Raw genomic sequence first — 15709 nt, 5'->3', positions numbered from 1 at the left:
ATGCTCTGAAAGAGTTGAACGCTAGACTCCTTTTGAGTCTGCATAGCTTGCCTCTTAACCCAATACACTCGTGGGACAGGGCTAAATTGAAATGTTTCTTACAGAAGAAATATGGAAAGCATGTATGCATAACCATGGTAACAATCAAAAGGGAACAGATTGGAGATTATGTGAAAATTATTAAATGTGAGGACAAAATGTGAAGGGAAAACAGTTCATCTGATGCAAGACTTAATCCAAACATTACATTATTGATTTTATGTATATTTTACATTCACTGTACTATTTGCCACATTTGTTGATAACTACATCTGTAAATACTCTGGATAAATTCAGTAACACGACTAGATTATTCCTGGAAAATGTGGGGTAGGTGCAACAGAAGACAAAAATGACACGGCTTTGAGTGAGAGGGTTTAACTTGTGTCTCCAAGTGGCCACACACAGTTCCTACGTAATTTGAATGCACTTTTATGTCTCAAAGAGGAGTCTTCAACTATAAGGTGCTATTTTGAGCTCTCCTAGCTGTGCCGTTGAGGAACTAGAGCAAGTAGACTTGTAGTTGTTTTCTTTGGAACACAGCCCTGCATCCGTGTCAATTACTGTTGTTGTTTACACATTCCAAAAACAGTCCATTATAAATTGCAATCTGGTCAGATCTGGTCAGATGGGCATTATTTTGAAAGTGTGTTCTATTGGCAACATGGCTAGCTAGCTAAATTACTAAATAGGATCTTACAGTGTTAGGCTTTCACAAGGCAGTTCAGAGAAGCGGGCCCTCATTTTGGTGTATTCAGATGCGTGTTCCCCGCCAAAATGTCTTTCGAACTGTACATAGCATAGTGATCATAAACGTTGACACTACTGTATATGACATGAGTTTTATGATATGGAAATGTGAACTGCACATTTGGACTAACGGGTGTTTGTCCAATGTCTCGTCTTTTCAAAAGACAGCGATTTCCCCAATTAGCATTGGGGATCGGGGCGACGTCTTGTCACGCCCGGTGTTCAAGTTCAGAACTGCTGTCAGTCAAAACCAATACTGCACAGTGAAGATGAGTCCTTGAGCTCTGACGTCACGAGTAGCATGTTATTGCACAGCCACAGCGTGTCCAAATCTGCTATTTTGAAACAGTGTACGGGTACAAGTGTGAAGAGCTACTGGGCCAATCACGGGGACGTTGTTACATCATGAAAGACTGACACCCACCAGTTGTCCTTGTATCTCTCCGCTCGTCCATTCCTCTAAGGACACTCGTTTGCCACAAAGGTCTTTTTATATTCCTTGTGGTTTGTTGTGAAACGCACTCGCTCACAGACCTACCGCATCCAAGGGGCTGAGAGGTTTACTGTTGCTAGGACACAGGTGAGGTGAGCAGGCCTGATGCAAGCCGAGCAGGTCTAGCATCATCATGCTAGGTGGGGAATGGCGATGGAGAGCCCTGCTCCTGCGTTTCTCTGTCGCCCCCCCCCCCCCCCCCCTTAAAGGACAGCCGGTCTAATTTACACTAATTGGTGAATGATGATGAAAGGGAGAGATAAATGACAAGTATGTCTAGGCTTAGCTATCCACCTCCCAAACCCCCTTTTTGATATTGGTTCTACTTTTATCCCCTTAGTTATGGTACATTCAGAAAGTATTCAGACCCCTTATCTTTTTCCACGTTTTGTTACGTTACAGCCTTATTCTAATTATTTTTTTTATCCCTCATCAATCTACACACTACCCAATAATGACAAAACAAAAACAGTTTTTTTTTATTTTGTGCAAATGTATCCAAAATTAAAAACTGAAATATCACATTTACATAAGTATTCAAACCCTTTACTCAGTTATTTGTTGAAGCACCTTTGGCAGCGATTACAGCCTTGAGTCATCTTGGGTATGATGCTACGAGCTTGGTACACCTGTATTTGGGGATTTTCTCCCATTCTTCTCTGCAGATCCTCACAAGCTCTGTCAGGTTGGATGGGGAGCATTGCTGCACAGCTATTTTCAGGTCTCTCCAGAGTTGTTTGATTGGGTTCAAGTCCAGGCTCTGGCTGGGCATATCAAAGACATTCAGAGAATTGTCCCCAAGCTACTCCTGCGTTGTCTTGGCTGTGTGCTTAGGGTCGTTGTCCTGTTTGAAGGTGAACCTTTGCGCCAGTCTGAGGTCATGATCCTCTGGAGAAGGTTTTCATCAAGGATCTCGCCATACTTTGCTTCGTTCATCTTTCCCTCTATCCTGACTAGTCTCACAGTCCCTGCCACTGAAAACATCCTCACAGCATGATGCTGCCACCACCATGCTTCACCGTAGGGATGGTATTGGCCAGGTGATGAGCGGTGCCTAGTTTCCTCCAGATGCCAGGTGCCTTTTGGCAAACTCCAAGTGGGCTGTCATGTGCCTTTTACTGAGGAGTGGCTTCCATCTGGCCACTCTACCATAAAGGCCTAATTTTTGCTCTGACATGCATTGTCAACTGTGAAACCTTAAATAGACAGGTGTGTACCTTTTCCAAATCATGTCCAATCAAATTCATTTATCACAGGTGAAGTTCATTCAAGTTGTAGAAACATCTCAAGGATGATCAATTGAAGCAGGATGCACCTGAAATGAATATCTCAAAGGGGCTGAATACTTTTGTAAATAAGGTATTTCTGTTTGTATTTTTAATAAATTTGCAAAAATGTCTAAACTTCTTTTCACTTTATTATGCGGTATTGTGTGTAGGTTAATGAGGGAAAACATTAATTTAATCGATTTTAGGATAAAGCTGTAGCGTAACAAAATGTGGAAAAAGTGAAAGGATCTGAAACATTTTCCTAGTGCACTGCATGTTACCTGAACTGATGCTGGAGCTGCTGCTCTGGCTATAAGCAGGGGCTTTTATTAGGCATGATATAAAACCAAAAAAGATGGGTCATTGACACTGAAATCAACCTAATGACTCATAAAACAGGATTAGAATGGGCATACAGTGGGGCAAAAAAGTATTTAGTCAGCCACCAATTGTGCAAGTTCTCCCACTTAAAAATATGAGAGAAGCCTGTAATTTTCATCATAGGTACACTTCAACTATGACAGACAAAATGAGAAAAAAAATCCAAAAAATCACATTGTAGGATTTTGAATGAATTTATTTGCAAATTATGGTGGAAAATAAGTATTTGGTCAATAACAAAAGTTTCTCAGTACTTTGTTATATACCCTTTGTTGGCAATGACAGAGGTCAAAAGTCTTCACAAGGTTTTCACACACTGTTGCTGGTATTTTGGCCCATTCCTCCATGCAGATCTCCTCTAGAGCAGTGATGTTTTGGGTCTGTTGCTGGGCAACACAGACTTTCAACTCCCTCCAAAGATTGTCTATGGGGTTGAGATCTGGAGACTGGCTAGGCCACTCCAGGACCTTGAAATGCTTCTTACGAAGCCACTCCTTCATTGCCCGGGCGGTGTGTTTGGGATCATTGTCATGCTGAAAGACCCAGCCACGTTTCATCTTCAATGCCCTTGCTGATGGAAGGAGGGTTTCACTCAAAATCTCACGATACATGGCCCCATTCATTCTTTCCTTTACACGGATAAGTCGTCCTGGTCCCTTTGCAGAAAAACAGCCCCAAAGCATGATGTTTCCACCCCCATGCTTCACAGTAGGTATGGTGTTCTTTGGATGCAACTCAGCATTCTTTGTCCTCCGAACACGACGAGTTGAGTTTTTACCAAAAAGTTATATTTTGGTTTCATCTGACCATATGACATTCTCCTAATCTTCTTCTGGATCATCCAAATGCTCTCTAGCAAACTTCAGACGGGCCTGGACATGTACTGGCTTAAGCAGGGGGACACGTCTGGCACTGCAGGATTTGAGTCCCTGGCGGCGTAGTGTGTTAGTGATGGTAGGCTTTGTTACTTTGTTCCCAGCTCTCTGCAGGTCATTCACTAGGTCCCCCCATGTGGTTCTGGGATTTTTGCTCACCGTTCTTGTGATCATTTTGACCCCACGGGGTGAGGTCTTCCATGGAGCCCCAGATCGAGGGAGATTATCAGTGGTCGTGTATGTCTTCCATTTCCTAATAATTGCTCCCACGGTTGATTTCTTCAAACCAAGCTGCTTACCTATTGCAGATTCAGTCTTCCCAGCCTGGTGCAGGTCTACAATTTTGTTTCTGGTGTCCTTTGACAGCTCTATGGTCTTGGCCATAGTGGAGTTTGGAGTGTGACTGTTTGAGGTTGTGGACAGGTGTCTTTTATACTGATAACAAGTTCAAACAGGTGCCATTAATACAGGTAACGAGTGGAGGACACGGGAGCATCTTAAAGAAGAAGTTACAGGTCTGTGGGAGCCAGAAATCTTGCTTGTTTATAGGTGACCAAATACTTATTTTCCACCATAATTTATAAATAAATTCATTAAAAATCCTACAATGTGATTTTCTGGATTTTTTTCTTGCACAATTGGTGGCTGACTAAATACTCCCCCCCCCCCCCCCCCCCCCCCCCACTGTATTTAGAATAACACACCACCTGACATGCACAGGCACATATCCACTCATATTATTCCCCTTCTCCCTCCGGTATCAGTGATGGAGCAGGGTTGGCGGTTGTCACTTTTATGTGTGGGTTCTGATTGTAGTCATCTGTCCATCATTAGTGACAGGCCATGTGGTAAAACATGTGAGACAGGTGGTAGACGTCCTCAGCCCTGCGTGGTTCTCCTCTCTCCGGTTGAAACCAGTGCTCCATCAATACGCCTAGTCTGTCACAGTTTTTTTTGTTTTTTTTTTATAAATATCTGCCTCATCAGACTGGCTCTGCCCTGGAAAACACGACCCCCAATGTCCCCAAGCCTTTGGAGACTTTGACCTTCATGCTGGCAAAACTTAATGTGCAGAATGAATGCGGTGTACACTGGAGAGAGCCTAACCTGAAATTCCTTCCCTTCCTACTTTGGAGATGAGGCTTTGAGTGAAACTTCTCCTTATGCCGCATGTCATGGATGTGTTAGATATGCTATACAATGCACGCGCTTTAAACTGGAGAAAAAACAATCCACAACCCTGAGTCCTCGTCTCTTCATTCTACTCTAAATTCTGCTTCTGGCGTACAGAAATGACAATCAAAATTCAACTTTATTTCCATTCCACTTAATTTAATATTTTTACCTCTCGCTATAAACAAATGCCAGCCTGCATAGTAATAGTAAATTCAGGTCTATTTCGGATTCAAAGCAGCAGAGAGCAGAGCACCTTGGCAATATTGCTGGAATGGCCAGCCACCATTGGTGAACTTGGCCGGTTACGGTTAGACGCACATAGTATGAGCTGTACAAGAGCTGCAGCTGTAGAGAGGGAGGCTGAGCATGTGGCCTGACTCCAGATATAATAATAATAATAATAAATAATTGATTGGATTTATATAGCGCTTTTCTACCAACTGAGGTACTCAAGGCGTTTCCTATAGTAGGGGGAAACTCACCTCATCCACCATCAATGTGTACTGTAGCACCCACCTGGGTGATGCACAGCAACCATTTTTGTGCCATTTTTCACCACACATCAGCTATCAGGTGAGTGATATATGCCAATTAGGAATGAGGGGGATAATTAGGTGGCCATGATGGAATGGGGCCAGGTTGGACATTTTGACATGACACCGGGGTTAACACCCCTACTCTTACGCTAAGTGTCATGGGACTTTTAATAACCATAGAGAGTCAGGATACCTGTTTTAACATTCCCTCCACAAGAAGGAACCCTACGCAGGGCAATGTCCCCTTCACTGCCCTGAAATGGGGATCTCCTTAGACCAGAGGGAAGAGTGCCCCCTACTGGCCCTCCAAAACCACTGTAATCCTGTCCTCGGTTTCTTCCGAGATACATGCCTTTCTATGGAATTTTTCCTAGCCACCGTGCTTCTACATCTGCATTGCTGTTTGGGGTTTTAGGCTGGGTTTCTATACAGCACGTTGTGACATCGGCTGATGTAAAAAGGGCTTTATAAAATACATTTGATTGACTTGACTTCAAGCAGCATCTGATCCCCCATCCAGGGAACGACAGAACCGACCCTACTTAGCTTCAGGGGCAAGCCAGCAGTGGGATGCAGGGTGGTATGCTGCTGGCATATGTGTGGATGTTCTCCCTGGCTCTCCTTCATGAGACCGACAGGGGTATATAACGCTGTCACACAAATTGTCTCCTCAGCACTTGCACATGGGCAGGATGGTGACAAGGTCCATTTGGAGTCGGTGAAAGAGTAAGAGAGAGAAACTCATAACACGAAGGTTGTAATTATAGAAGAAAGAAAAGGTGTCTGGGGGACCGATGGTTGGGCTCAGGGATTTTGACAAGCGGAGTGGAATAGATTGGATCCATCTCGTCACGCTGCTCTTCACACCCACATCTCGCCCTCGCAGAGGGGGGTCGCGGGGGTTGCTGGTGGGGTGGTAATCCTTTTTAGATTCCATGGGTCTGCAGAAAGGGTGATGATCAGACAACAAAATGGCTCCGCAGCACAGGCATGTCGCATCATCTCTCAGAGGCTGGGGTCCCTCAGTGGTCAAGGATAGAGCAGCGGATAAGGTACACACTGTGGAGGGATTGGAGAGAATGCTGCTGCGGGGATGGATAGACCCCAGAAAGGGCTGCTGTTATTGGCTTGGCTTTTCATTGTTAGGAGAGACACTGTCGATTTCTCGTAGTCACACATTTGTATTCACAACAGTGTTGCTAGAAGCTGTGAACGACAAATCAAACAGACTTCAAAGATGGAAACACGCCGGGAGATCAGTGGGAATAAAAGCTTTTTATTTCACAGTGCGCTTTTTTTGTGTGTGTTTGTGTGTGGCAGAGTGTTGGTGATTTGAGTTTGTGTTGATAAGTGTGTGACTTATATGGTGTGTGTGTGTGTGTGTGTGTGTGTGGGTGTGTGTGTGTGTGTGTGTGTGTGTGTGTGTGTGAAAGTTGGAGCCTAACGTCTGTGTTTACACACCTATAATTTGAGTTGTCTCTCGGGGATGGGGGATGGGTGGTGGTGGTGGTGCTGCACAGACTGCACACCTGCTTTTAACTTCCTGTAATCCTGTCCTCAGATTGCTGTGAACTGCCACTTAGTTGCATCAGTCAGAGGAGGTGTGGCACCAAGGGAGCAAGGCCCACGGCTGTTTTCATTACCGGTTCATCAGAGGCTGGTCCTGCCAGGGGACCAACCGAGCAGACCTGAGCTCTACGCTCCTCCATCACATCACATCACGGCCCATCCTCATCCCCAGCACGGCCTGCTTTCCTTTCCTCAGCCGGCCCGGCAAGCTCCCTCCCCTGGCCCCTGGGTCTGCTCCACTTTGTAGTTGAACTTCAAAGCCTTTAGACTTAGCTGTGTTTGCGTTTGCAGGAGAAATCCCCTGGAGGGAGCAGCTCACATGGGGGTATTACAAGAATAAAGGCTTAATATTCGGGAATAATTTTTGTTGTTGTTACCACACCCAGTCTCGGTCCTCAAACTGAGGACTCTTCACCTGTTAGATTCATAGAATTCATCAGACTCCCCAGACCAATGTATTACAACTATCTTTTTTTTGGATCGTCACATTGAGTTTTGATACATAACCACTGAAGTGAGTGGTAGCCAATAATAAATAATTATACTGCATTAGTATCTCTCTGTGCTGTTCCTTGATGATGGATGTGACCTGAAGTCGGAGCGTCTTGCTCCTGCAGCAGAGACAGAGACGGGGAACTCACAGTGCCTTCCCGGTAGAGTTGAGGTCATCTCTCAGATTAGTACTTCTCTAGGTAATGTTATACATCACTTTGAGGAGGTGAATTATAGATAAAGATTACATAAATTGTTATGCACCATCTCATGAATTTCTCATCTAACACATTTTCTGTTAATTATTCATGTTTATTGCAGGGCCGAAAATGAGTTTGTGGAAGATTTCCCCCAGATGTGATTAAGCAGTCTTAAGTGCATTGAAGCGACAGAGAGTATTTAACACTTGCCATGCTGGTTCATTGACAGACTGATGAACCACTGATTACCTAGCTTACATTGCTTTACACGTATATATGTGTGTCTTTAGAGAGGCCTGCAGAAGACCGTGTGTTGTACCGAAAGAAGCTGGAGAGGGAGGAGGAACCCGAAGGCGAGGATTTATTAATGCCTCGGCAGAACTTGGGTTCTTGTTCAGAATTAACTGAGGATGACCAACAGCTTGAGGGGCTGTCATTTAGGTTTATTTTTACTGTCTCTTCGCCTCATTGACAAGCTTTTTATTCAATCAGCTAATGATTATCTAGGTAAACCTTGGGAGTTGTACAGGCAGCATGCAGACCGCAGTAAGCAGTGCAGTGCAGTGCTGCAGCTCTCGTCTTTGAGCTAATGTATGCAAAGTGCCTGTTTCTCTGATCCTTTTTCTACACTCCTCCCCATGGGCACATTTATAGTGTGCATAACTATAGCTGCACAGCCAGCCTGATTGTTGTTTCTTGTGTTTAAATGTAGGGTGACTGTGTGCACGCCGTGAGGAGATGGTTTGAAAATAGTCATTGAGAAGTGCTATTTTTAGAATGGCATCGTTTGATTGTTGTTAAATGATCTAATACAATTAGCAATGGATTGTCTGTGGCTCTTGGCACCATCCTGAATTGCGGAAGGTGGCGCCATTGCTGTATAGAGGTGTGTCTCGCTGCAAGACCGAGTCGATATGCAGTTTGGCTCCCCATGCATAGACCTTATCAAAAATTCCCCTTTGAACTCTGCAATGGTTTATAGCAAGGGTGCCCTCTACAGGCGGAGTAGAAAGACATGGGTTTCTTGCCGGCATCGACAGAAATGCAGTGAATTGTGTCCCGTTAGACAAAGCGTTCGGAGAGAGCTTATTATTGATAACGTTCCTGGACCTCTTTGTCCCTGATCTGTGCCAGGATCAGCAGCAGCAGCCCAATGTCTGGATAGCAAAGTGTATCTGGGACAGAGGCCTAGTGACTGCTGTGGGAGGAAAAAAAAGGCTGCAGAGAGAGATGAATGAAGGAGATGTGGAGATGGAGGTAGATTGAAGGAGAGAGATTGTGGCAGATAAGCAGATAGAGGAGAGAAGAGCGAGAAAGCGAGAGTAAATGGAGATAGTGAAGAAAGGCTGCTCCATCTCTGTGACGGTAGAGAGGTTGACAGTGGAGTGGCACAGGAGCATAGCCTGCCTGCCCACAAGTCAAGCTGAACAGTTCAGACAGGAGCTATACCGAGGGGCCCATCCTGTTCCATTCATTCTCCTCAGCCTACTGTCTGCTTCAGCCCTGGGGGGTGGGGGGTAGCTGGGATAGTAGGGCACAGATGAAGGTGAGTCATTAACACTGATACTGCATACGTCTGCATCTTCGCGCGTGTGTGTGTGCATGCGTGTATATGTTTGCGTGCGTATGCTTGTTTGCATACTGCTGTGCCTCTACATACCATGTCAGTGTGTGTGTGCTGGTGTGCATCCATGTGGACTAGGGTAAGAGGGACTGGGTAGAATATTAAGACCCCCTCGGCCTCTCCCCACGTAGCCGTTTGTAGAGTAGATTTCATTTCTACCCCTGTTATGAACAGCCATTGGACCACTCTGCATGTTGTCATGTAGATGACCTTAGGACCTCTGACTGACAAAACCACTGTTCCTTATATTATCATAGAGAGCGGCAGGTAGCCTAGTGGTTAGAGCATTGGGCCAACAAGTTGCGGGCTCGAATCCCCGAGCTGACAAGGTAAAAATCTGTCGTTCTGGCCCTGAACGAGGCAGATAAGCCACTGTTCCCTGGTAGGCCGTCATTGTAAATAAGAATTTGTTCTTAACTGACTTGCCTCGTTAAATAAAGGTACAATTAAAACAATTATAAAATAAGAGTGTTGATCTGTCTGACTTGTTATAGTGAGGTTGACGTGTGCTTCAAGCAGATGCCATCCCTGTCCCAACCTAATAGCTACATTTTTGGGAATTTTGATATACCTGAATGTTCTACTCTCTGGGTTTCGCTCTGTGCAAAAGGTCATTGGCAGCAGTAATTGGAGTTCTGGGGAGTAGATGAAAAATTGCTGAGATATTAATCCAAGGTCTTTTCCTAGCGATGGAATGTACGAGCTGATTAACTCAAGAAGAAGAGTTATCTTTGCCACTTTTGTCACTAAATTCAAAGCATTTTATATATATTTTTGTTTTATTATTATTCAGATTCAGCCTATTTGTCTCTTTTTAATCAAGATTTAGGATGTCCCAGCATTTAATCCAATATACAGGAAGGTATGAGACAAAGCCAACTCTAGCATGGCTGTTTCAAGAGTTTTCTCTTGAGTATTGGGATGAAGTGATTTACCTAAAGGCCATTGTGATTAAGTAGTGAAGTGAGAGGCTTATTAAACTGTTCTCCTGGGCTGTGGGCTTCCAGTCCACCTGTGTGGGCAAGCTGCCTGGCCATTGAGGCCAGCCCAACCCAGCACAGCTCAACAGCCCAGCTCTGTGTATTAGTGGTATATACACTACAATATTCACACTATGGTATTGTGCTCTCTATCGCTCTCGCTCTCTCTCTCTCTTTCTCTCTCTCTCTGTGTCTCGATCAGTTCTGAATCTGCTGGGGCTCAACTGGCAGCTGAAACCGGCCGATGGTCACCTGATCAACAACGGACTGAGCACTGGCCTGCCGGGCAGGAGCGACGTGGCAACAGTGCCCTCCGGAGGCAGAGGTAAGAACAGCCAGAGTCCACACAGCTACCGCCCCTGGCCATGGTGCTGAAACCCTCCACTACACTACACTGAGGCAGCATGGATGACTGGAGACTGTACTGGGGGTTCTAACAGCTAGTGAGGCTCTGGCTGTTCTGGTAGCTCTGGGCTAGAGGTCTGGTAGCTTTGGGCTAGATTTGTTTATGAATGGAGGGAAGGATGTAGTGGAAATCGACAACCTGCTAATGTGCAAGAACGAAGAACAAGAAGTCCCTGGCTTTCATTTGTTAATGAACAAATTATAACGAGTTCTCCCTTTTCTGCTGTCTGGAGTGTTTGAATTATAGTGAAGCTTACCCCGTCTGGTGCAAAACTCCTAATAGAATACTAATCACATCAACAGAGCTTACACAGGTTCTATTAAAGGAGCGTTGCCAATTGCATTAGAACTCAGGTTATTTACCTTGCGCTTTGAAGTTTGCTGTCGGAGTGCAATCAAAGGATGGCACAAGGCTGACCATCCGTCCGCCATAGTGCATGTAATGCCTCATTTCCCTTGTGAATTAGTAACACATTAGAAAGGAAGCCTTCAGCCCTCAGATAAATATTTAGTAATTCCTCACACATACCAATGCACATTTGTTTGATTGCTGTTAAAACACCATATCACGCCCTTCGGTCTGTAGAATTTGCTGGCCGCGTCAGAGGCACGTCTTAATTTAGGAGGACTGTAACGACACATTCCATCTAATCCAACTAGAGGAGGCGTAGTGTGGGCGGAAGGAGCTGTGAAATCGCTCTCGGAGACTCGAGCTGTGAACTCGTCCTCTGAAGTGTTTTTCCAACAGCGTGACGTTGGCTTTGATGGAGGGCCTCTGGAGTGGCTCTGAGGAGCCGCCAAGCATGGGCTGTCTGATGAGCCGACACACCCGCACACACACACACACACACACATAAACGCACACACACACACTGCATGTCTGGGCCAAGCTAGTTTGTTTAAGCCAGACGCTGAAATTGAGCGTTTGAATTTGCTGGGCTTCATGTAATTAGAGAAGGTTGTGGAAAGGACAAGATATGAGTGAGAGCACATCTGTCATCTGTTGGGAATGGCATCAAACGGCTCTCTACTGAGAGATACAGCAGTCGCGTTGGGTTCTCCGGGGTTTGGCAGGACTGGGAATAGTTTTTCATAAGACTGTGTTGTGAGGCAGACCTCCAGACTAAACGGTCGATGCCTCCCTAACCTCCAGGGCTTGGATCCTGGTGTCTAGATGAGTTGAGGTCACTCTGCAGTAAAGACATAGAGAGGGAGCTGTGAGACTGTGCTGGAGGCGAGCCAGAGCATTGTGGTTAGTGTGACTCTCTCGCTGTGTGTCTGTGATCCTCACTGTCAGGAGGACATTTGCAGATCTGCCTGATGTGTTCAGGAGGAATAACACCCCTGCTTTAATACTGTGTGAGGAATAGATCGCTACCTAGGACCTCATCTCTTCACTCTCTCTCTCTCTCTCTCTTCACCCCATTCTTTCTTTATCTCTCTCCCTCATCCAATATTAATACAGCCAGAGGTTTCTCAGCTAGGAAAATAAACTATTTGGGGTTAACTGCTCAAAACCAGAGAGGGATAGCAACCTTTGCAGTTATAGTTAATACTAGGAACTTCCTGTTCCTGCATCAATTTCTCAAGCGTTTTTTGTTTTTAAGGGGAGATGCAGTATGTTGCACCACAGATGATGGTGGACTACGATGATTTAGCAAAGTCCTCACTATTGTCGACCCCCTCAGTCCCATGAGAGCTGCATGATAAACAGGTCTGGGAATACGGTAATCCCCCTCAGAGGGAGGAGGAGAATGGTAGCAGACCTTTAGTTCCTCACCAGTCCCCATAGGGAAAAGGAGCTACAGGAACTGTGTGATGCCGCATCCTACAGCACTACAATGTAAACATGAATCTAAAACCCTTTTACAGTGTGAGATGATTAATAGTGTTGTAAAATGCACACCTTAGTAAAACAGCATCTGTATGTTGGTTTCTTTCCCCCGCAATGAAACACAAATATTTGCATTGCCTCTCCATGAGCTGGAGACATTGACTTTCCTCTGGGTTTTATCACAGCAGAGGGGTTATTTCGACAGAGATCTGAGGTAAACTCACAGGGGCCTTTACCTTGGATTTGGTATGTCTAACCTACTCTTTCTCTCTTCTCTCTTTCACTCACCCCCTCTCTTTCTCTCTCTCTCTCTCTCTCTCTCCCATCCCCATTCCCTCCTCCGTCTCTCTTTCAGGACCATGGGTGTACAGGAACAGTAGTATAAGTACAGGTGAGCTGGAGGTAGGTCGGCGGGTGAGCCAGGACATCCCCCCAGGAGTGTTTTGGCGCTCCTTACTACACCTCCGCCAGCCCCTGTTCCTCAAGTTCAACATCTCCCTGGGCAAAGATGCACTCTTTGGGGTGTACATCCGCAAGGGTCTGCCCCCCTCCCATGCACAGGTACCCAGCAATGGCCGTCTATATTGTTTTAGACCTAGATAGGTCATGTTTTAGACCTGGATAGGTCATGTTTTAGACCTGGATAGGTCATGTTTTAGACCTGGATATAGCTATCATAGAAGTATATTACATATGTCACAGATATGTTATAGACCTTGACATTAATTCCACCTGAATTTAATAAACCGGGTTTATTAAGCAGAGTTGACTACCTGCCGTGCCCCTTCCTTCCTGACTAACCCTGTTCTCTCTGTTCAGTATGACTACATGGAGCGTCTGGACGGGAAGGAGAAGTGGAGTGTGGTGGAGTCTCCTCGGGAGCGCCGCAGCATCCACACGGTGGTTCTGAACGAGGCCATCTTTGTTCAATACCTGGACCCTGGCACCTGGCATCTGGCCTTCTACAACGACGGCAAGGACAAGGAGTCTGTCTCCTTCAGCACCGTGGCTCTAGGTGGGTGCTGTTATTGTATTTCCCTGCTCTATATCTCTGTTTTCTCTTCGTAAAGGCAGGGAAACCATTTTTGGATTCTGGTAGCGAGTAACACCTCTGAGTGAGTTCTACAAATGCACCATTCCAGGTTTGCAGCCCTGTTGGCCAGTTTGGGTTAGACTGATATTAGTAGTGAACTCTGAATGTGTTGGCAAGGTTGAGTGGGAGAGATTGAATTGTAAAAGATGTATGTCCTCTCTGTCTGTAAGCTGCATTTAAAAAATCTATAATCAAGTCAGTTAAGAACAAATTCTTATTTACAATGACGGCCTACCAAGGAACAGTGGGTTAACTGCCTTGTTCAGGGGGAGAATGACACATTTCTGCAACAGCTGAGAACAAAACAAGAAAAGAAAAAAAACACCATTAATATTTGCACTTGCTTTGGTTTTGAAGTTTTCATGACTGTCAGGAGCTCCCCCGAAGAAAAACACTATCTCTACACAGCACACAGGCAGGCTCTGCTGCAGTAAAGGCATGAAACAACATATTTTGATTTAGAGATGAGTTGAAATGATAACCAGTGATGAGGAAGACTGGTCTGAAGGACGATGCTACTGAAAAGGAGAACAAAGGGCAACAGAACAGGGCGTGGGCTTAAACTTGTCTAAAAGAGAGGGGAACGGGAGCTGAGACGAATGGGTTGGCTTGACCTACTGGCTACATTGATATGCACAAGGTCAAAGTGGCGCTTTTGTCTTCAACAGTAGACTCTCTTAGTACATGAATACACATCTGCTCATTATTCCTTTGCCTTATATGCTTCCATGAACCTCTAATCCTCCGTGGGGAGGCACACAGGACATGCAACAGTGGCAGCAACATACAGTGGTGGAGTAGCCTCTGCCACTGGCCTACTGCCGTAGGGACACTGAGTGATTGAGGCAATTATATTACAGTAATTGTACTTAACTGAGCAGTGGGGATGAGTAATGTTGTAATGGGGGGAGGTTTTCACTTGTGGCGGGGGGGGGGGGGGGGGGGGGGTTGTTTGAGGACATTTGGGGTGTGCTATAAAAGAGTATTGGTACGCTGAATCGTTTGAATAATGTGCTAAGGCATTTTTGAATGATCTGCTAATGGATATTTACAGAGAATTCTTTTAATAAAAATGACCCGAATCGCAAAAGCTCATCGGTCTTCACCTGTCCTCTTAATTACTGAGCTGTAGTCTTTGCATAAAGCTGTATAGAGTATATGTTGACATGCCCCCCCAGGAGCTGCCCCCCCCTTTTCGAGTAATGTCAATGTGTTCACACCATTCTGCCGCTTCATTGTAGTTCTTCCATCAAACACGTGACGTTCTCTGCATTCAACTCTTATTGGCACAGACTATTCTATTAGCTGTAGAAAGAGTCGCAGGTTCGGCCTCCGGTGAAACGTTAACGACTGTTAATTATTTAGACGCATCTAATTATGAACGGTAAGGAGGGAAGAGGTGGTGAGGGAGGAGGTCTGCCTAATCAAAACAGGAGAGGGATCAAACAGAGGGAGGTGAGAGGAGTGGGAACAATCGCATCCTGTATCATATCAGATCTCATATTTTGGTTGTAATTACTTGTCTGTTTTCAATGATTTCTGTTCGATCGTAGATTCAGTGCAAGAATGCCCGCAGAATTGCCATGGAAACGGAGAGTGCATGTCGGGCGTGTGCCACTGCTTTCCAGGATTCCATGGCATGGATTGTGCCAAAGGTACGTACTTTGGTATCACTGCGCTCGGCTGTCAAGTTGTGTATTCTGTAGGTATATTTCACCCCTATCTTGAAAATCATCATCGTTTTGAGACATGTCCAATAGGATCGTCTCAACCTAAGTGACTACTGATATATTTAAATGAAGCATCACTCAAATGTATATTGTGGAATATTTTACCCCTACCTTGATCCTCGTAACAAGAGCCACCATGACTAGTTTGAGTCCAATCTCAACATAAGTGATTATCTACTGAAATAAAATGGAGCATGACTCAAATAGGACCTAACGCCCATGTCTTTCACCTTGTCTCCCCTGCTGTATCTCATTCCTCCCACG

General features: G+C 45.2%; 1 protein-coding gene across 1 annotated transcript in view; it reads left to right on the top strand.

Annotated features, from left to right (window-relative positions):
* LOC110537818 (teneurin-2) overlaps positions 1–15709 on the top strand; it is a 73381-nt gene that overhangs the window by 33731 nt on the left and 23941 nt on the right. The window contains exons 5-8 of the mRNA XM_021624227.3: positions 10586–10708; positions 12978–13183; positions 13442–13637; positions 15269–15370. Of these exons, the coding sequence (XP_021479902.2) occupies positions 10586–10708; positions 12978–13183; positions 13442–13637; positions 15269–15370 (627 nt within the window). The remainder of the gene's footprint in view (positions 1–10585; positions 10709–12977; positions 13184–13441; positions 13638–15268; positions 15371–15709) is intronic.

Source organism: Oncorhynchus mykiss, chromosome 12 (assembly GCF_057628025.1).
Source record: "Oncorhynchus mykiss isolate SJ-2025 chromosome 12, ASM5762802v1, whole genome shotgun sequence".
Taxonomy (NCBI): Eukaryota; Metazoa; Chordata; class Actinopteri; order Salmoniformes; family Salmonidae; genus Oncorhynchus; species Oncorhynchus mykiss.
This window is presented reverse-complemented; position numbering and strand designations above follow the sequence as displayed.